General features: G+C 48.0%; 5 protein-coding genes across 5 annotated transcripts; 2 read left to right on the forward strand and 3 right to left on the reverse strand.

The window, feature by feature from the left end:
- Nucleotides 1–250: 250 nt before the first annotated feature.
- F5147DRAFT_723221 (uncharacterized protein) lies at nucleotides 251–2,442 on the forward strand. Its single transcript, XM_041438965.1, has 4 exons — nucleotides 251–325; nucleotides 432–1,202; nucleotides 1,260–2,005; nucleotides 2,059–2,442. Exons 1-4 carry the CDS (start codon nucleotides 298–300, stop codon nucleotides 2,254–2,256), a joined length of 1,743 nt encoding a protein of 580 aa, XP_041286600.1. The 5' UTR covers nucleotides 251–297; the 3' UTR covers nucleotides 2,257–2,442.
- A 140-nt stretch (nucleotides 2,443–2,582) lies between these two features.
- F5147DRAFT_723224 (P-loop containing nucleoside triphosphate hydrolase protein) lies at nucleotides 2,583–8,698 on the reverse strand. The gene is made up of 30 exons (XM_041438966.1): nucleotides 8,472–8,698; nucleotides 7,898–8,421; nucleotides 7,595–7,847; nucleotides 7,345–7,545; nucleotides 7,107–7,297; nucleotides 6,956–7,055; nucleotides 6,867–6,900; nucleotides 6,694–6,812; nucleotides 6,510–6,644; nucleotides 6,239–6,462; nucleotides 6,109–6,188; nucleotides 5,995–6,060; nucleotides 5,929–5,936; nucleotides 5,818–5,879; nucleotides 5,707–5,765; nucleotides 5,473–5,650; nucleotides 4,891–5,419; nucleotides 4,781–4,839; nucleotides 4,542–4,721; nucleotides 4,146–4,491; nucleotides 3,938–4,095; nucleotides 3,822–3,885; nucleotides 3,714–3,767; nucleotides 3,576–3,666; nucleotides 3,403–3,521; nucleotides 3,222–3,347; nucleotides 3,144–3,168; nucleotides 2,998–3,088; nucleotides 2,887–2,944; nucleotides 2,583–2,831 (listed from the first exon to the last, which is right to left on the reverse strand). The coding sequence occupies exons 1-30, from the start codon at nucleotides 8,676–8,678 to the stop codon at nucleotides 2,706–2,708; spliced, it is 4,467 nt and encodes a 1,488-aa protein (XP_041286601.1). The 5' UTR covers nucleotides 8,679–8,698; the 3' UTR covers nucleotides 2,583–2,705.
- Nucleotides 8,699–8,757: 59 nt separating this feature from the next.
- Nucleotides 8,758–10,735, reverse strand: F5147DRAFT_723238 (uncharacterized protein). The gene is made up of 7 exons (XM_041438967.1): nucleotides 10,459–10,735; nucleotides 10,247–10,371; nucleotides 10,075–10,188; nucleotides 9,205–10,011; nucleotides 9,097–9,143; nucleotides 8,868–9,031; nucleotides 8,758–8,809 (listed from the first exon to the last, which is right to left on the reverse strand). Exons 2-4 carry the CDS (start codon nucleotides 10,349–10,351, stop codon nucleotides 9,235–9,237), a joined length of 996 nt encoding a protein of 331 aa, XP_041286602.1. The 5' UTR covers nucleotides 10,352–10,371; nucleotides 10,459–10,735; the 3' UTR covers nucleotides 8,758–8,809; nucleotides 8,868–9,031; nucleotides 9,097–9,143; nucleotides 9,205–9,234.
- Nucleotides 10,736–11,196: 461 nt separating this feature from the next.
- Nucleotides 11,197–15,451, reverse strand: F5147DRAFT_764246 (exoribonuclease 2; the record flags this gene model as incomplete). The annotated part of the gene is made up of 16 exons (XM_041440692.1): nucleotides 15,361–15,451; nucleotides 15,262–15,310; nucleotides 15,077–15,213; nucleotides 14,994–15,023; nucleotides 14,837–14,939; nucleotides 14,667–14,780; nucleotides 14,458–14,609; nucleotides 14,282–14,407; nucleotides 13,718–14,231; nucleotides 12,950–13,664; nucleotides 12,819–12,899; nucleotides 12,705–12,762; nucleotides 12,512–12,657; nucleotides 12,156–12,459; nucleotides 11,604–12,102; nucleotides 11,197–11,495 (listed from the first exon to the last, which is right to left on the reverse strand). Exons 1-16 carry the CDS (start codon nucleotides 15,361–15,363, stop codon nucleotides 11,197–11,199), a joined length of 3,330 nt encoding a protein of 1,109 aa, XP_041286603.1. The 5' UTR covers nucleotides 15,364–15,451.
- Nucleotides 15,452–17,004: 1,553 nt separating this feature from the next.
- F5147DRAFT_840768 (laccase) lies at nucleotides 17,005–19,471 on the forward strand. The gene is made up of 12 exons (XM_041444322.1): nucleotides 17,005–17,217; nucleotides 17,266–17,317; nucleotides 17,368–17,436; nucleotides 17,491–17,649; nucleotides 17,703–17,778; nucleotides 17,833–17,860; nucleotides 17,912–18,638; nucleotides 18,692–18,712; nucleotides 18,767–18,918; nucleotides 18,973–18,996; nucleotides 19,047–19,111; nucleotides 19,162–19,471. The coding sequence occupies exons 1-12, from the start codon at nucleotides 17,054–17,056 to the stop codon at nucleotides 19,290–19,292; spliced, it is 1,668 nt and encodes a 555-aa protein (XP_041286604.1). The 5' UTR covers nucleotides 17,005–17,053; the 3' UTR covers nucleotides 19,293–19,471.
- Nucleotides 19,472–20,509: the final 1,038 nt, after the last annotated feature.

Consider the following 20,509-nt stretch of genomic DNA (forward strand, 5'->3'; position numbering starts at 1 on the left):
TCAGGTTGTTTGGTTGGGAGAGGTACCGGCTTTTGAGATGTGGATTGCGTGGATTCATCCGAAGATGAATCATCAGACGAAGAGGAAGAACCGGAAGATACGGCGCGTCTTTTACGTTTCCTGTTCCTCCTGCGAGCAGCAGGTTTTGGTGCTGGTGGGCCCATCTGTCGAGCTTGAGAAAGATCAATAAATTTCAGCGTACTACTTACAAAGTTGCGATTACATAATATTGATCATATCTTTGCAGATCTTTCACTTCTTTACGCGCACGATCTACGCGAATCGACTTTAAACACGATGAGTGACAAGGTCGTCGGGGTTCTTGGTGCGCGTGAGCTCACAGCGTTGAATTTTCTCGATTTAAGCGCTCATGATATCTATCAGACTATGTCTCTAGCTTTTTATCGTTTCCTCTGACTTGCTTGTTCTAGGCGGAGGTCAGCTCGGGCGAATGCTAGCCGCTTCGGCGGCTCTGCTCAACGTCAATATAGTATTCCTTGACGTCGGAGAAAATAGTCCAGCAAAGCAGATTGTGTCCCCGCGATCTCCCCATCTTGCTCACATCGATGGATCTTTCGTAGACCCAGAAAAAATCAAGGCGCTGGCCAGCAAGGTCGACATCCTAACTGTTGAGATTGAGCACGTCGATACAAACATACTTGAAGAGATCCAGTCAGTGCCCGGAGCTGTCATTCATCCCAGTCCGTCTACGGTGAAGACTATTCAAGACAAATTGATACAGAAACAGCACCTCCAGAGTCACCAATGTCCTGTGTCAGAGTTTCTCTGTATCGAATCCAATGTCACATCAATACAGCAAACCGCGGAAAAATTCGGTTTGCCATTCATGCTCAAAAGTCGCACGTTGGCGTATGATGGGCGGGGAAATTTTGTTGTTCGGGATATTGCTCAAGCGGAAGAAGCTATCTCTGCCCTCGGGAATCGTCCCTTGTATGCCGAGAAGTGGGTGCCATTCGTGAAGGAGATCGCTGTCATGGTAGTGCGCTCCACAACAGGGGAGGTTCGCTCATATCCCGCTGTGGAGACCGTTCACAAAGACAACATTTGTCATTTGGTTTTTGCCCCCTTGCGGAGTCGCGATCCACATATTGCAATTCGCGCACAGAGCATAGCCGAAGCCGCAGTCAAGACCTTCCAGGGCGCTGGTGTTTTTGGAGTCGAAATGTTTCTCATGGAAGACGGTAGAAGATAGTTTCTCCTGGATTGTGCGAACCAGTCTAACCTGCGGATTCTGTCAGGCTCTATCTATATCAACGAAATTGCCCCTCGGCCACATAATTCTGGACATTATACCATAGAGGCTTGCGAAACCTCCCAGTACGAAAATCATCTGCGCGCCATACTATCACTCCCGCTTGGTTCCACGTCACTAAAGGTGTCTTCAGCTGCAATGCTGAATATCATTGGCGCTTCATCCAACATGGCAGAAGTCACGAATTTCGCATCTGAGTGTATCAAGATAGACGGTTGTGCGGTCCATCTGTATGGCAAATCGGAGTGTCGCAAAGGACGTAAAATGGGACACGTCACCGTCGTGGGCAACTCAGATTCAGAGGTCCGCTCTCGCCTGCGACCACTGTTAAAGGCATTGCCGTCAGGGAGTACCGAAGAAGAACTTGCTCTATACACCCCAGAAACCCCCGCACAAGGCAGCGGCTTTTCCCACAAATACCCGCTCGTTGGTGTGATCATGGGCTCCGATTCCGACCTTCCCGTAATGTTGCCGGCTGCTCGTATTCTGGATCGGTTCAAAATTCCCTATGAACTCACCATTGTCTCTGCACATCGCACACCAGATCGCCTCGTCGAATACGCAAGGTCAGCGAGCTCAAGGGGTTTGAGGACGATCATTGCTGGAGCAGGTGGTGCAGCACATCTTCCTGGCATGGTTGCTGCCATGACTGCGCTTCCTGTCATTGGAGTTCCTGTGAAAGGAAGCTCTCTTGATGGTGTTGATTCGTTGCATAGTATCGTGCAAATGCCAGTAAGGGTCTTTGAGTCTTTATGTGATTCGTTGACGTCTGAGTGTCACCACAGCGAGGTATACCTGTAGCGACGGTTGCAATTAACGGCGGTATGAATGCTGGATTGCTAGCTGTGCGGATTCTCGGGGCTGGTATACCTCACTTGTTCGCAGACATTGATGCGTATCTAAGAGGATTAGAGAGCGAAGTTATCGCAAAGGTTGAGAAGCTGGAAGAAGTTGGCTGGGAAAAGTACGAGGTGAAGCGATGATGGTGAAGGTCCACACTCCGGTTTCGGAAGATGTTGTTCGTTCCGCAGTACATATACATGCATGCGCTGCACTGCCATTGAAGGAAATTACTAATAGAAGATTGTGACTTTACTATGTGCCTCGAACTTCTACTCTTTCTCTCTCATAGCGCATGCCGATTTCACTATTGGCAGTGGCAGAAATAACTTTTCCACTTTCAACCTCTTCCATTTCTTCCCAGGCATTGGGTAGTAGCAAAGACGCCCAGGTTTCATCTGATGCTTCTGCGGTACATCGCAAGGCGAGTATCGGGGCACCCCAACTGCATTATCGAGTCTCACAATTGAATATTGAATAGCTGACAGCGAAACATAAGATTCAGAGTAAGAACATGGCAATATCTACATAGCTATAACGTCATATTTCTGAACAAGACCCTTGAAGAAATGTTGTGCATGATTAGGTATATTCACTCCTGTGCGTTCACTTCTGCATCATCAAGCTGGACCTGAACTAGGCCAGCCTCCATCGCCATAGAACGGAAGATAGAACTCTTGTTCTCCAGCAGCTTCTTTGGAGTATCAAATTCTGCAATCTAAATTGGCCAATCAACAACAAATTATGAATGAATGTCCTTGGAGTATGCTTACCCTTCCAGCATCTAGAACCAGAATCCTATCAGACTCCATGATCGTGTTCAAGCGGTGCCTATAGAATCATGATTGGTACTAATCATCGATGATGTCGGACATGTCACATACGCAATAGTTAGAATGGTCACATCACGGAAGATTGGACCCCGGATGATTTCTTGAATCGCTCGGTCGGTATCTAGATCAACTGCAGATGTTGCTAGGGAATCATGCATATTAGCCTTGTAGAGGAACAAGATACCGCTCATACATACCTTCGTCGAGGACGAGCACTTTAGTCTAGGGAGTGTCGGTCATGAAAACTTACAATCAGCCAAAAGAGACGCTCGTACCTTGCGCAAGAGCGCCCTCGCGAAACACAAGAGTTGTCTCTGACCTGCTGAAAGCGATGATCCGGCCTCCTGAACAGGAGCATCTAGTCCCCCAGGGAGTGAATCGACATATGCCTTCAGATGGGCCTATAGAAGCGTCGTTGGTAAGCATCAGAAGTGCAAACATATTTCAAAGACGGACATGTTCCAAAGCAGTCCATATATCAACATCCTGATGCTCGCCAACAGGGTCAATGTTCTCTCGTAATGTGCCCTCAAACAAATCTGGGTTTTGAGGAACAATGGATATCGCGGACCGCACTATTGTTGGTTTGATTAAGGAGTGTCCAAACGGACAACTCAAAGAATACGCACAGTCATGTAGGCCAAGTTTGGTAATGTCTACTTCGTCAATGAAAATAGCTCCAGATGCAGGCTCGATGATCCGGAAGAGGGTAAGAAGAAGCTGCAAAAGTATCGTCACAGTCCAACAAAAAAAAGGAAATATCTTACCGATGATTTCCCTGCCCCAGTCCGGCCACATATTCCGATGTTCTCTTTCGGTTTCTAGAACATCTCGAGTCAGCGTACATATGCGAGAAACCTGGCGGAATGACTGACTATGGTCATGGAAATATCCTTGAGGACTAGATCAAGCCCGGGCCGATACCGTGCTGAGTAGTCCCTGAATCAAACAAGTTCAATACAATTTCGTGCATACAGTGATACGAACTCACCGGAATTCAACTTCCCCAGCTGTGGGCCACTCAGAGGTGGGCTTATTCTCAGGGATCTCATAAGGAGCTTCTGGTTCAAGGTCTTTGGCGTAGTGGACGATACGCTCGACGCTGACCACATTCTGTTCTACTTCACTTGCGGAGCGGACAAACCAGTTCTGCGGTCATTTAGTTACCAACACCTCGGGACAGAGAGAAAGCCACTCACCAGTGAACCTGTTGTGTTCAAAGCATATGACAGAACTAGACCGACCAATCCTGCATCAACGTTGCTGGTCATAACGGCAGAGACAGCCAAGACAGCCGTGACGAAGATAATCACTGCTCCAACAAACTCCAATCTTACTGCAAGCCATCGGTTGACGGAAGTACTAGGAAGGTAGCACAACTGGTTGCGATCAATGCGGCGAGCATTGTTCGCAATGAAAACGGCTTGTTGGTCATAAGCCCGGATAGTGGAAATTCCAGCCAAGGATTCCGAGAACCACGCAAAGATAGGCGAGCGGGACACCGCATCCAGACGCTTGAGTTCGCGTGAAGTCGCGAGATAATACCTATTGATGATATCAGGATCATTCTGGAAGAAGTACAAAGCCATTCATACACGGTGATCTTGTAGTAGAACCATGCCAGAGGAACGACGGCGATCAAGAAGGGCGGGAAGCTGAACCCGATGACCAATAAAATAGAAGCGCAGACTGCGCTTGTGCGTATCATATTTTGGATCACTCGCGCCAGGATTTGATCGACAACATATGTATCACGAGAAAACAAGTTCAAGATACTGCAACAAGAGATTGTTCGAACTCAGAAATCATTCCACAGTTTAGTGATCTGACGCACCGTCCCGTTGGCGTTGTCTCAAAAAAGCTGAGGGGCGCACGCATGACCGAATGCAGCATCTGAAAAATAAATGAAAAACACTTCATCTATACTTGGAACGCAATACTTACCGAATCATGAAGGTGCTTTGAGCTCCGAAGCGAGCAGAAAACCCAAATCAGAAGCGCAGCACATGCGCCTAAGAAAATGGCTATCAAATTGGACAAACCATATCCCAGGAAATACTTGTCGGTCAATCCCGCGTTGGCACCCATCTCGCGGTTATGCTCGCCCCAGAGCCTGAGCATTACGGTCGATATGACAGATACCATCTGCTGCAGAACCGTAGCAAGTACAAAGAACAGGAATCCTTTTTTCGATGCTGCTCGGAGGTACTGCGAGTACACTTCCATCTTGACGCGGCCCTGTTCACTGTGCTCTTTCGTGATACCATCGGAAGACGCGTCGCGCAGCTTGGGCGGCGTAGCGAGGACAGCTTTTGTGAAACTTTCTCTACGCGATACCTTCTCTGATACAGATTCAAGTCCTCCAACGAGGGTGGCTTGCATGTCTCCCTCGCTTGTAGTGGGAGTGGTCATGCCGCTGGACCGTCCAGGTGTGGTCATTCCAGAGTTGGAACCGCTCGTGGCATGACCGTGACTGTCATAACTAAATTAGATTGCGTCGAACATCATGAATCGAAATACACGCACACAAGCTTGCGCACTTCACTATCCGGATTCAACATCAACTCATCGTATGAGCCACTCTCCAAGATAATACCGCGGCGCAGGTAAACAAGTTGATCGAAATACTTGAGGTACGCGATGCTGTTAGTGACAAGAACACGCGCTTTGGTTGCGAGTAAGCCTTGAGGACCGATGACATGATCTGTTACATGGTATCATTAGAAAGAAGTCAGTCTGAGACCGAATGCTCTTATTCACCAAAGACATGTCGGGCAACATGGGAATCGACAGCAGCTAAAACATCATCAAGGAGAACCCTGGAGGACGCATGCGTCAGCACCATACTATGTGTGAACAGAAGATACTTACAGATCTGCACGAGCATAGATCGCACGAGCAAGCGCGACACGAGCACGTTGGCCACCGCTGAGCTGAGAGATCATTTGCCTTTGGCTGATGTTACTATCCCGAAGTACTTACAGTAATGCCTATAGAACGGACACCATAAACATTATTGGGTCGCCAAAGGGATAGTCAGAAACATACCCTTTTCGCCGACCTCCGTCAGATCACCCTGTGGGAGAAGCTCTAAGTCGGGCTTCAAAGCACAAGCTGTAGAAAAGGGTCAGTCCAATCTAACACAATTAATCATGTACACACCTTCGATAACAAGGTTATAGAACACCTCATCGTACTCGTGTGAGAAAAGTATATTTTCTCTAACCGACGCAGAAAGAATCCTATTCGCTTGTGAGTGAACATGCTAGAAAATGCCGCATATGCGACGCACCAAGGATTCTGAGCGGCATAAGCTACATTGCCGAACAAAGCCACCTCACCCTCTGTCTTTCGCATGTCCCCGATAATCGCTGACAACAAGCTACTCTTCCCGCTGCCCACACGACCAAGTACACCCACTAGTTCCCCCTTATGCACCGTCAAGTTTATATCTTCCAGAGCAGCTGAAATATCTTGTTTGTTCCACTGGAACTCGCCACCTTTGATTGAAAGGACCTGTCACAAATGTGAAAACGATCATGAGCAGTTAGAGAATTGCCGACCTCGTCACCAATGTTCAGACTGCTTTTCTGCACCTTCACGAGGGCATTTTGTTGCAGCTCCTCAGCGTGCAGGAAACCTGACAGACGTTTGACGGAAACAAGTGCCTCGATGATATTCGACGTGACTTGACTAAACTGTGACACAGTCAACGATTGTTGAAGTTGCGATGCAATTATCACTCACCATAGCAAGTGGGAACTGGAGAAGCATAAACAGTGAGATCGCAGGGAAGATGACGTCAGCCGTGAGTGGTCGCGACGAGAACACAGATGCGGTGGCAAAAGAACTAAACGCCACGATTACTGAGAGATTTGTTTGTTAGTTGTAAGCAACAAGTCAAAGGTAGGGGGACACACAAGGAATGCCTCCCCAAAGCGTCGTATTGAGAGCCTGATAGATGCGCAAGGATGAATACGGGCTACTCTGTCTTGAAACCAATGCTTACCGTTACGATACCAATTTTCTTCAACATCTTCAGCTCCAAATCATTGCGCACATGCAGAACGCGGCGGATGAATGCATATTCCCATGCATAAAGCTTGATGCTGGAATAACGATCGTTGATGAAATTCTCTGCGTACACGAGGCTGACGTACCTTTTAATATTGGCCAGAAGCTCACTCATTAGCCTCGTTCGGCGATCGCGGTTCTTCATTTGTTGCTCCTGCATCTTCTTTAGCATCCGTGCAATTGACGTATTTAGCGGAATAGATATGATCATGATCGCAACTCCGACAAAAGCTGACCATCCGAGAAGGTTGTACAATGATACAAAAGCCAGTGTAATCTGACGATAGTGTGAGCCTGGTTATTATAGAGTATAATCTGCCTTACCTGGAATGGTCCAGAGATCGCAATCAGACCATAGGTGCATAGGTCCTGTAGTCTACTCGCATCGACGGACATCAAGTTGACAATATCTCCAGATGCCCGACTCCCTCGCTCATCGCTAGAAAGCACGAGAGACTTTTTGTAGATAGCAGTCACCAAGCCCGCGCGAACACGCATGCCTGTCTCGAAACAGATTTGGAAGTACTGTTTGTATTGGTCAGTGTCGTGAACACGATCACATTGGCCGGGTTACCTGGTGGAGAACAACGCTCTGCGCCATAGATGCCACAAACATGATGATAGCAACGACATATCCCTCGAGTGGGCTCGGACCAACAAGGAGGTTACCCGCGCCTTTAGTGCTCTGATAGTTCGAGATGTATGCCAGGAGCCATCGGAGAAGTTGAGGTTGCAGGAATGCAAGAATATCCTGCAAGATTTTCAAGGATGCAGCACCCGCATACGGGCCACCATAAGACAGGAACAATGCGAGCCATACGGACGAGCTGCAACTTGGTCGGACAAAGCAAACCCGTTTTATCAAAATTGCACTCACTGTTTTCCTAGAGCGCTCTCTAGATCGTTTCCGAGATTCACTGACTCGTCACGGGGAAGCAAAGCAGGCAAGTCGTTTTCTGTGATGAACTCTTTCGAACCTTTCTCCATCAATGGCGTCAACCACGCAAATGACCAGATACTGTATACATTTGCCGTGACTATTGGGCTCTCTGTATTATCCTGGACCGAATCATCAGGAGAGACACACTCCAGCGCGTATGCCGGGAGAGAGAAAAGTTCGACAGCCCATTTCGAAAGAACTATGAAAAGTCCCTTCGGAACTTCGTCCTGCACGAACGATCTAGTCCATATTGCGAGGCCGACGGTGTAACAAGGCCAAAATAGTAAGAGGATGGTTGATGATGACCGTGTCCGACGATGGTTCAGTCGAGTGAGTATCCAAGACGCAAGCAGCGCGAGTGGTTCGAGGATGTAAGGCCACACGACCGATACTGTTCTCTTGAGTGACAATACGATGAAGAGGTTGAAGCAGGACGCAACAATGGCCAATCCCAACAAAATCTGCCCACCAAGTTGGTTCCAGGTAGACACATAAAGCTATTGGAACGCACCAGTTTCGCCCATAATATCCATCGACTTTTCCGCGAGATATCACGAGACGGAAGATATCTCAAGGCCCAAATTCTGCATGTTGCCGACAGTAGCAGTAAAGCCAGAAGAGATGTCAAAATGACGCCTTCCTCAAAGCAAAGAGTGAAATCAAGTTCACGAAGCTTTGATACGATGCACCATCCTTCAACGTCCCGACAAGACGCCATAAGGTGCGACAATAACTATCGATGGCGAAGCTGACTGATATAAATAATGGGCTATACTTATACGGACCCGGAGGTGACTGGTAAGCCCCATCAAAATTGTTGACACGACTGTCCGATTACAAATTTAAAACGTACGTACTAAGTATGATTGTGTAATATCTCGTACACTGCTAAAAAAACCACAAGTAGTACTATTTTGTCTGGAATGCCCTACCAGCTTGGATGAATGCCGACTGACAAGGAATCGATAAGATAGTTTCAAGGCTGCTCGCGTGCTCACACCACGAAGCTTGGCCAGAGCTTTGAAGCCGGAGATTAGGGGTTTGTAGCGGACTGCGAAATCGGCTGATGCGGTACGCCCTGGTCGTCCTCGTGATTTGGCTGATGAATCAATGCTATTTCTGGCTTTGGCAATTAGCCTCAACGACGCATCGAGGACCGAGGTACTGAAGTACCTGAGCTTATGTGAGCGTAGATGGCCAAATAAAAATTCATTCATTTGTTCAACTTGCAGGTTCATTCGCAGATAAGCTCAAGGCTTGAAGGCATATGACATTTACAGAGAGACTACAGCGTGATAGGAACCTGGAACAGCGTCTTCCGATTCCGGGCCGAGGTTCACGAACAGTGTGAACGAGGCGGCCGCTGCCTCATGAAGACTGTGACGACTCGACTTCTGGTTCTGATAACGTGTCTTCGGCTGTAGAGAATGGATTCGAGATGGCGAACGGTCGGGCAGAGGAGATGCAGGCGCCTTTCTCGCAATAGCAGCGGAAGCAAGGTTCTTGATCGATAGATTCTCTCCAAGGGCCAAACGCATGCGACGCTCCAAACGGATTTCCTTCGGAGTGTGGGGTGCTTCTTTCTCCTTGGTCACGAGTGACTCCCTCTTCAATGCGCTAGCTCCTAGTGTCTTCACGAGAGCTTTGCGGAGGTCGTGTGCTTTCTGGCTATTCGGAGTTGGGACCGGATGGTATGACGGACTGATGCTACCGTGGCGTACTTGCGATTCTTTCACTTTGCGCCTGATTATACTTTTTGCAAGTACCTTGACATACTCTCTTCTCCTTAGGGTGTCTTTGCATGCGCTCGAAACATTTTCAAGATGACGAGAGCTCCAGGGCAGCTGGGAAGCCAAACGTGGAAACAGAGGCGCATATTTGATTAGCCTCATTCCGGGCACTCTCGGTGGATAACGCGGCTGCTCATAGATCGTGGTAGTGCGCCAAGGAACATAATGACGTGAGCATACCAAGCCGAGAACACCAATAATTTTCCCGAAGAATCTCAGGCTCTTCGACACGTATAGATCAACGCAATGAGATTCACTTGCCTAGAAGTAAAAAAAGAAGGTCTCAGAAACGTGCAACGAAAGACAAAAGGTTCAACGACATACCGGGAAGACTGTCAGAAATCCTGTATATCGCCCTTTCTGGTACACATGCCATTTCGATGAGTGGTAAAATACGATCCTCTCGTAAAATTCCCCTTGGTTGATGAGATTGGCGAACTGTTCGAGGAATGGTCAAAGTTTAATACAAGTGTAGTAGTTCATAAGTATCGCTGGCCTTGTACTGTGTTTCTGTCAAGGACTTGACCCCGACAGCGTTCCCAGGGCTGACGTCCCGCCTCCACTGGCACTCGACGGCGTAACTGAGGATTTTGGATGTCATAAACGCAATAAGACTGATCACTGTAAGGATAAGACGGCGGGCAACGTCCGTTATGGACATGACACTATGATCGACTGGGGAGTGATGAAAGGAGGTAGACTACTCACCATTGAGAATTAAATACAGAACATGGATCCGTTTCAGGCCAGGTCAGCCTCCGACGAAATTCAAGATTGAAGTCTCCGAACTCAGCTGGGCAAGGGTGATCAATCACTTATCACTTTTAGCCCGAGTATAGTCCTGCATGAGCTGACGAACATGTTGAAGATATTGTGCCCACTGGTGACTTGCAGTACAAAAGCACCAGGCCATCGGTCCCCTCTTGCGCAGGTAGGCGTGTTCACTTCGCAGTCTACGTATGGACTGGAACTTGGTTTGACTAGGGTGGACTGAGGCTGTGCACCTGAAGCGCCCTTGAATTGCAAATTTTGTGGCGCACGCCGCTGTCAAGACTTGAGTCACGCCTGTTTTTATTACTCAGTCCAAAATACAACTCGAACATTCGTCTAGTGCGTAAGACGACATCCTTATCGCGTTTCTCACTACATGGCAGAACCCAGAATGCACTTCAATCACTGATGGGCCAGCATGTACATCGTTCAAGGACTGGATGATAAATTTTCATTCACTAAGTATCAGGGAGTATTCGTTGGTCATTCGAATGTTTCCCGTGACATCCAAAAAACTGATATCACAGCCTGAGGGCGGTACGGTAAACGGAACACTTGTTGGTATAATCAGAAAGAAAGCAGGGGAGTACATACATCGATGGTCTAAAATACAAAATATCTGCCAAGGAAAATAATATTAACGAGGTAGTATCCAAATAAGTTACTCTACAATCCTCAGCGCTCAGCCCTCGGCCCCTCGAAGGGTTCTGGTAACCTCCTCCATTGTAGCCACCTCCATAGACACCACGAGCCTGTCCCCCATTCTGGTTTCCATAACCTAACTGCCGCTGTTGTCTTGTCCTCCTGAACCACCATAGCCACCTCGGCTTGTCTGGCCACCGTAGCCACCGTAACCACTGTTCGCCTGTCCACCATACCCTCCACTGCTGCCACCGTACCCACCAGAGTAGCCTCCACGGCCATACAGTTGAAGAGCGATTTAAGCATAGGACGTAGAACCTCCATACCCGGAACTACCGTCATGAGGAGGGTCAGCCACGGGGAGGATCACCAGCGGTTTGGTAGAATTCCACGCGAGGGAGGGGCACCTCCTCGAGGGGGTGGACCACCACGCGACTGACCAGAATAGTTATTACCATAGTTTTGAATTGGTGGCTGTCCATTGGAACCATAGCCTCCGAATCCTTGCTGGGGCCCTTGAGTGTACGGTGTTCGAGACTGAGTGGTGGTGTACGAGGAGACATATGACGTCGGAGTTTGTGATTGGCCATGGGTGCTGCCGTACCCATGTCCGTTGTTGTAAGAGCCGTTCTGATAGCCACCTCGTCCGCGACCGCCGCGATCCATACTGCCCCCTCGGCCATGTCCTCGGCCCCTCCTCGCTAGATCCTCGCTAGTAAGCTGTCTCGCAGGTTTGATAACCCCTGGAAGAAACATCGATCGATGGGGAGAGAGTTGCTTTGGGAAGAAGTATAACGCGGAGAGAGAACGATCATTTTTAATATCTTGCAGGTTCGTGGAACTCAAGGGGGAGTAATACGTCGAGCCAGGTAAACAATCGGGGTTTGGTAGAACACCACCGCTAATGCCCTTGGACAGGTTGGTAGGCATGGGTTGGGGCTAGGTAACTGTAGTCAGTAACAAAACCGGTTCTGGTCGAATCGACGGCATACCTCTTTCTCCTTGCGCTTACCATACAATCCCTCGAAGAATGGATATGTTGAATGTTCATCAGCGACAAATATGACAGTTTGACCCCAGCTATTTCTTCGGGCTTCATCCTCAGTGAGCTTAGGGTAGTGCTCGGCCATGGCATCTAATAACCTTTTCTCGTCTATGAAAGGCAAGAGAGCAACACCTTGCCACGGCATCTTCTTCCCATTCATATCGATCTGGAAAGTTGATGGGTAGAAATCATGAATCGGAGATTCTTCATTTGTCATGAGATCGTGGAAGACTTCAGGTATGTGCTTGCGACTGACGATACTGGTGAGCTACGTAGCAAAATTATCACTTAATGTGGACGTACCTAGCAGGGGGGAAAACACCCATAAGTTGCTCGTACGGTTTGAATGGCTGTCCGAGAGTAAAGTCGATCTGCATGTTTTCCAAACCTTCGAAGTCCGACGCGAAAGGTGCAAAGTGATATGGATAATACCATTGCCATGAGGGGTTCTATTACCGAGTCAGCAAATAAAGGAAAATCGGCGGACGGAGCTCACCCCTTGATAGTAGTAATGCAGAACCCACGCAATACCTTCTACATAGTGTTTTGTTAGCCTTTGCACAGCAGAGTCAGCCAGGTTTGTGCAGAAATCGATAACAAAAGCGCCCACTTTCTACGAAAATCATTATCATTTTCTGATATGCCAAACTTTTGCTGATAGTATCGCTTCTTATACCCGGGTTCATACAATCTGAGGAAATGTTATTCACAGCATTGGATAATTTCATAGCTTTTTCATACCTCACGTTATCGGCCTGCTCAACTGAGCCATCAGCCCTGACTACCAGGGCGTAAGACGCATCTTCGTTATCTTCAGACGACTCCTCATCAATGCCAGCCACTTCATCGGTATCCTCTCCCTCGATATCTTCAAGCTTCCGCTTGACACCAGCGACAGGTGTTACAGGCTCATCAGCTGGAAGAGTTACAGGATCATTGGGCTCGACATCCATGTCACCAGCCCCATCATCAACAAATTCAAGTGCTGATGAAGCATTCCCAAAACCCGGAATATCTCCGTCATCCATAAGCTCAGCGTCTGTTTTGGGTGGAGGAGTAGGAACAACCGGCTCAGATTTAGGAGCAGAAGCACTTTGTTTCACAGGAATGAGTCCAGATAGCTCAGCCTTGAGCATCTCTGCAGCACTCATATTTGCCATCCGTATAGCAGCTCGATTGGCAACTACATCACGATTCGAACCAGCCAGTGCTTGCGCTGCAACTGGAGCGATTCCAAGAGACTGAGTATTACGCGGCGCTCCGAGACCAATAGAGTCGGCCTTGGCAGCAAAAGCATTATTTGCACGTTGAGGAAGAGATGATAATGATGTAGTGGATGCAGTCAGACCAAGTTTCGCAGACGGAACGGCGAACTGAATATCGCCCATGGCGTTCTCTCCAGACTCAGACTTTTCAATCTTATGACGTTTCGCCTCTTGGTCTTGGCGTTGTTCAGCTGAGATATGGTAAGTCTCTAAGGCGTTGACGGATCACATCATAGATACTCACTCTCTTGTCGCTTACGGAAAATCTCATCTTCTCGTCGTGCCAGTCCCTCTAATATGATCTGCACACGACTAAGCACTAGTTGACCGTGGTTCGTCAGATATCCACCCATTCTGGGCAACTCCATCTTCCAGATCCTCAAGAGAGTATCAATCGCTCCTTCGCGAATCTCAAGTGACGGCAAATGCGGCAAGAAATCGTTGCCGACAAAGAATATCAGTAACACCCAGTCATCAATAGCCCGTTCCAAATCAAAAGGGAAGGGCGTATTGTTCACATTCAACTCGGATTCCAGATACTCGCGCAGAATGGCGATATCGAGGAAAATGAACGGTTTTTTTTCCGGTGGAGGAGGCTTTTTAATCTCTGATTCCAGTGCTGTACATTGAGCGGCATAGTGACCTTCTTGTCCACACATTCGGCACCCGGAACCTTTGTCCTGCGCAAACACATCTTCCCGAAGTACTCGGAAATATGGTTCATGGGTCGCGAGGGCGAGCATGATGAAATCAGCATCCTGAACATACGGTCAATAACATAGAACACGATAGCGGGAAATCAACCCACCAAACCATAAATTACGTGTCGAGTATTAGGCTCATGACCGGGATTTGTGCGTTGTCTGCGTATGAAGTCCATAATCTTATGCTCTCCTTCTCCAGGCACACTTGCATCCGAGATAATGACTTGCAGCTATACCAGAAATGAGTCAGAAGGATCCCTAGGAAACGTTCACTACGTACATCTTTCCACCCTGGATCGGTATTCATCTTCTCCACAACCCAGTACCGTAACGATGCTGTTAAAAGGTTCATAAACGGCGTACCGGGTGTGATAGCGTTAGAGTCCCAAGATTCCTTGTTTTTCTCGTCATCAGTAATAATTTTACCCATAGCTGCAATGATGAAATCGGTCAGAAATACAGCATAGATTGGCTCTGAGAACGACGTACCTTCCCACTCAGCGACAGCAAGTTTATGAGCTTCCGCCTTGTCTTTTGCTACTTGAGCAGTCCTGAACCGTCTACCTCGCTGTTCATTCATCTTGGCACGAGGTGCAACGCCGTCTAATTGCACTCTGCAGTAAGTTCGTGGTATGAGACAACATAAATGTAAAGCGCACCAATAGCCATGAAAAGAAGTTTGCGCGGCCGCACCATGTTAACCACTCTGTTAGTGTATTTGAAGATTTCAAGCATCATTTCCTCCTCCGTTTCGGGAGCTGGCTGCGGAAGACGAGTCAGGGAGTACAGCAAATTTATAGAACGAAGTATACGTACTTTGCCCTCAGGATGAGTACAAGGATGAACCTTTGTGCGTACGGATGGTCAGCACGAAAAACACATTTACGACTATCACTCACGATACCGTTCATATCCAGGTATAAGTTGTCGAATTCCTCGCCATTGGGGTTAGGTTGTGTGATGTCAACGGGAAGTTTAATAGGATCTCCAGCTGCGTCGAGAACTTCCTCCTCCTCAGCTTCAACGACAGATGATACTGGTAGCTGTTAGCCAAGCAAATACCAATTAAGCACCGGTTGCTCACCAATCTTCGGATATTTCTTGCTCAACCAACGGAACATTGCAGGAATGCCCTATAAACAAGGTCAATGAAAGCCCAATTCAAATGTTTTAGAGAACATGCCATTGTACCGTAATTCCGATATAATAATGTGATCGTCCACGATCGAGCAAGGACTCTAGTGCCGACTGTCACGACAAAGAGAATATAAACTGATGTAATTAAAGTTCCCACGTTCCCCAGACTACTGTAGAGTTCTTCGCATTGGGAATTAAGCTCCGCTTTAATCTGGCAGCTGGCACACCCCCAGACAGGACCCGGAGTAGACTCTACGTAGACTAATAGACCTAGACTTTCCATTTCCCGGACGTCCTCGTACTGCCATAGCCTGCCACTAGGGCCGGCGCTCTCCAGTGCATTTATGGTCATTCCAGCCCGGCCAACCTGGTTGTACAATTCATAACTGCAACTGCGCGGCCCGCAACTGCATTGTCAGCCATCTCCTTGCAAATTCTGTGCTGCGACACTTGAGGCCTGATTGCCTAGTACACAGTACTTCAGCCACTGCCAAAGTTCCGACTGCCGCTAGTTCGTTCCCCAATCCTACAAAGCTGCGCCTCGTTATTGGCGATGCGTTGCATGACGATTTCCTGTCGCGAGTTCATTAACCGAAGTAAAACCATTCCCATTTGGAGTCATCACATGATTTTCTATCCTTGAGGAAAGAATCCGCTTTGAATACCGCCCTCGGCAATACCTTTTCCTTCCAACAACATAATTACCGTGATACTACTAATGTAGTACCTCTTGGTATACCGTGACTTGCAATAGTGTCCCATTCTGTGTGGCGGTCCGTGCAACACCTTCGGAAATTGTCGTCCCGACCAATGTTGCCTCAGGTCTGTGTGAAACAATGCACTGGTTTGCGTTGCGAGCTAATCTAGCCCATAAGTGGCAATCTTGCAATATAGCCGCACGATAAGACTCTCAGGTCTACAACAAGCTAACATGTATTTCAGCTTAGCAATCAGCACTCACTGATGGTTTGAACCGATATACTACACCAAGATGATCTGGAACACACGGCACGTTCTTGATCGTTAATGGACGGGGATGAAACTACGAAGCAGGCACAACATACTCTGTTCCTGGATCGCCTAGCCACTGCCTGATCAGCGCTTTGACGAGCTAGTACATCACTCGTTTTTCTTCTCACAATGACAGTATGGGTTAGAAGCTAGCATAATACCCCCGCCATGTCACCCGTTCTGTCAAGGTGATCATTACAATTATACACGTTGCCTAACACAGATAACATCAATATACACTTTTGATCGGTTTCAAGACACTTGGACAGGTCAGCGCCTACAGCGTATGGCCATGCCTGACTAGGTCACTAGCTATCGGCATCCTTTCCTATACTTGAAGAGCTGTCTTTGTTGTAGCAACCTAGCACTCGCACTGCTATGGGATACCTGAGGTCAGTTGGCTGTTCTGACCATCTGAGTTAGTCTATGTTGTGTCCGAGTCATGATTTCAAGGTACGCCACCATTCTTCAAGGTGTCGGCAGACAGTTTCTAACCCCAGGAGCAGTACACTGTCGGTATTCAGATGTTCAAGGCGCTGAAGATCGCTGAGCAACCATTTTCGGGCCTGGAGAATTGATCGAGGCAATAACAGCTTTGAATCGGGAAACACTCAAGTCCATCTACCTCCTTGCGAGATAAAAGCTGCGAGAAGTATGCATCATAATCTTATCCTGCATCCCACTACTCTCCCGGGTGAAGAGTGTGCCACCTATTGTAAATACTCACAATGCTTATTCCTATTTTACTCGTTTCTCTCATTTCATCAATCAACGCTGCATCGATAGCATCTCGTTCGCAGTCCTACCCATTATCTCAGCCAGCAGTGCTTGGCCCCAAAACTAGAATAACCATAGGTAATAAGGTCATCGCTCCTGATGGCTTCGCACGCTCGTGAGTCTATTGTAATGACACTCGAAGCTCACTGCTGATCTTGAATAGAGCAACTCTAGTTGATGGTATATTCCCTGGACCTTTGATTACGGCCCAGAAGGTGAACATCCATTGATCTCCTTTCGTGCACCAGTGCTGACCTCACATCAGGGAGATGACTTCGCCATCGAGGTGGTCAACGAGCTCAAAGACGAAACGATGTTCAAGAGTACCAGTGTCGTGAGCATCATTAAATCATCCACGTTGTCGATCGATTAACCTTGTTTACTGCAGCACTGGCACGGTCTCTTCCAGAATGGGACGAATTATGCCGATGGGACATCCTTCGTTACACAATGCCCCATTGCGCAAAATCACTCTTTTTTACACTCTTTTTCCGCTCCGAATCAGGCAGGCACCTACTGGTATCATAGTCATTATTCTGTCCAATATGAAAGTATCACTCGAACTTTGTGCATGCAGTAGAAGACTGACCTCTTTAACAGTGTGATGGTCTGAGGGGACCCCTGGTAATCTATGATCCTGATGACCCTTTGGCATATATGTACGATGTCGACGATGGTGAGCGAACAACTGGTTGATATTTACCCTCTGCTGACCCCCTGTTGTTGCCAGCGAGCACCGTAATCACACTTTCTGACTGGTGAGTCTTATGCATATTGGTGATCTTCCTGCTCAAATGTAGTATCACTAGGTATCACGTTGCGGCCCCCGTCTTGCGCCACATCATAGGCACAACCGCCAACTCCTCGCTCATCAATGGACTCGGTCGATATGCTGGCGGACCCATGTCTGATCTCGCTGTGATTAATGTCGTGCCGGGAAAGCGATATCGCATGCGCCTGGTTGCAATGTCATGCGATCCCAGCTTCCATTTTTCCATCGATGGCCACAACTTAACCGTCATCGAAGCGGATGGACAGCTGACCGAACCCGTGGTAGTAGATGAGCTCCGTATTTTTGCGGGTCAGCGCTACTCTGTGGTTCTGGTGGCTGATAAGTCGGTGGATAACTACTGGATACGCAGTCTTCCCAATTTGACAAAAGCGTCCTACGAGGGAGGAATGAACTCTGCAATCCTGCGCTATCAAGGCGCCCCGATTGCCGACCCAACCACAGTCTATACGGCATCCAAGAACCAATTGAACGAGACCGACTTGCATGCTCTGATCAATCCCGGTGCCCCTGGCATTCCAGGGTATGGAAAGGCAGACATCAACCTCAATCTCTCGGTTAAGAACTCCAACGGCTCATTCTACGTCAATAATGTCACTTTCCAACCCCCCACCATTCCTGTTCTACTCCAAATTCTCAGCGGGGCTCGAGAACCGTCTGAGCTGCTTCCAGAGGGGAATGTCATTGTTCTAGGAGCTAACAAAGTGGTAGAGTTGACATTGACAACAAGCGGTCCAGGTGGACCTGTACGTGTTTCCCTTTCCTTCAATGCTTATGTACCTGACATACCTTGTACCAGCATCCCATACACCTTCATGGGGTAAGTTAGCTGTAACTTTGATGACATGGTTGCAGGCTGACTGATGATCATTAGCATTCCTTCGATGTCATACAGAGCGCAGGGAGCAAAACCTTCAATTATGTGAACCCCGTTCGTCGCGATGTGGTCAGTGCCGGCAGCACCCCTGATCAACAAATGGTGATCCGATGGACGACGGACAATTCCGGCCCCTGGTTCTTGCATTGGTATGCCATCATTTTACCCAGTTGTCAAGAAGGATACTAACCCCGAACCAACAGTCACATTGACTGGCATCTCGATGCGTATGTTTGTCCACGTCCTCGTGAAAGAAATAGCTAATCCTTAAATCCAGCGGTTTTGCGGTGGTAATGGCCGAAAGTCCCTCTGACACCCGCGCACATTTGAACACCGTGCCAGGTACGAAATATGCGAGTAAAATGTACTTCCATGGCTGAACTACTTCACAGATGATTGGCATCAGTTATGTCCGACCTTTGACTCTTTATCACCCTCACAGTTAGGGGGCGGAGGTCGTGAGTCTTATGAAGAAGCATCCAAAATCAGCCCACTTCTCTTCCCACCATCACCCCTCCCTTAGATATAGTAGTCAACGTCCCAATCATTTTCATCTCTTAGGGGGCATACTGGGGCATAATGTTTGCATATTGATGCATGATGGACCACAATAATAATAATCTCTACTTATCCTCTATTATAGGAACCGCTATAATTAACTTTCCCCGGTAATATCCGGTAATATTACTACATATACCAGACCAAATTCTTACTTAATTTGTCATGACAACGGTCAATACACTGCTCATTCCGTGAAGCCGGAAATTCGTATTATTTCTCTCTGAACAATATCTAAGGACAGGACAATGGACACCAAGTTGAAGCTTACCACATTACTCCAGTGTGCCCTCGACGTTGGAGCATGCCAGGGACTCAATATTCAATGCTCACCGACCTAACGCTTTTTGAGATGCTTTTTCGATGTGGTGGCAGAGGAACGCCACCGCATTGCTGCGACGTCGGTTCATTCCTCTAGGTCAGTTTTCACCTGATATAGTAAAAATAAAGCATATGGCATGGAGAGCATACTAGAAAGGGCTACTGGGACCGATCACCGTGCTGGTTAGTCGGCATCACATCTCTACAAGGGTCTAACTACTCTAGGGTTACTCCGCGTAGACTCTGGGGCTAAAGTTTACCGCGAGTGCGGCGGACCTGGCTTCCATACTTCCGTGTACAGGTACAAACCTCGACCTTAAACCTATACGCTCATATACGTCAGGAATGTAACACCCAACCAAACCAACCAAAGTCGCCTTGACAAGCATTCACTGCCAACAGGCCCGGTACAGCCCCATCCACTACATTACAGTTCCTGGTGTCTGACAATTGTTACTCACAGGAGCTCGCTAGTAGTAAGTGACTACATATCGATGATGCGGCCCGCGTGGACTCAGTGAGAGACCAGTTCGAGAAACATGTTGAATAATTTGATCCTCACGCATCGGCAAAGATTAGTCATCCATGAATAACAACAAAAAAACGCTCTCCGGATTGCTCGCATCTTGAAATCGAATAGAACCTACTCAACACATTGCGTTTGCCCACTCTGGACTCCCGCTGTGACTAGTTGATCAAACGAGCAAGATCAGTCAAATCACGCCTCGAATCATCTGGGCTTGACCAAACGAGACGGATTGAAATTCCACACTAGCGTAAGGTCAGGCACGGAGCCGAGGACACTTGTCAGGGGTGTGTTCGTTGGACACGTGGTGCGCACGGTTAGCTTCGAGCGGCCAA

This window comes from Suillus discolor (genome assembly GCF_016758755.1).
Source record: "Suillus discolor strain FC423 chromosome Unknown F5147scaffold_95, whole genome shotgun sequence".
Classification (NCBI taxonomy): Eukaryota; Fungi; Basidiomycota; class Agaricomycetes; order Boletales; family Suillaceae; genus Suillus; species Suillus discolor.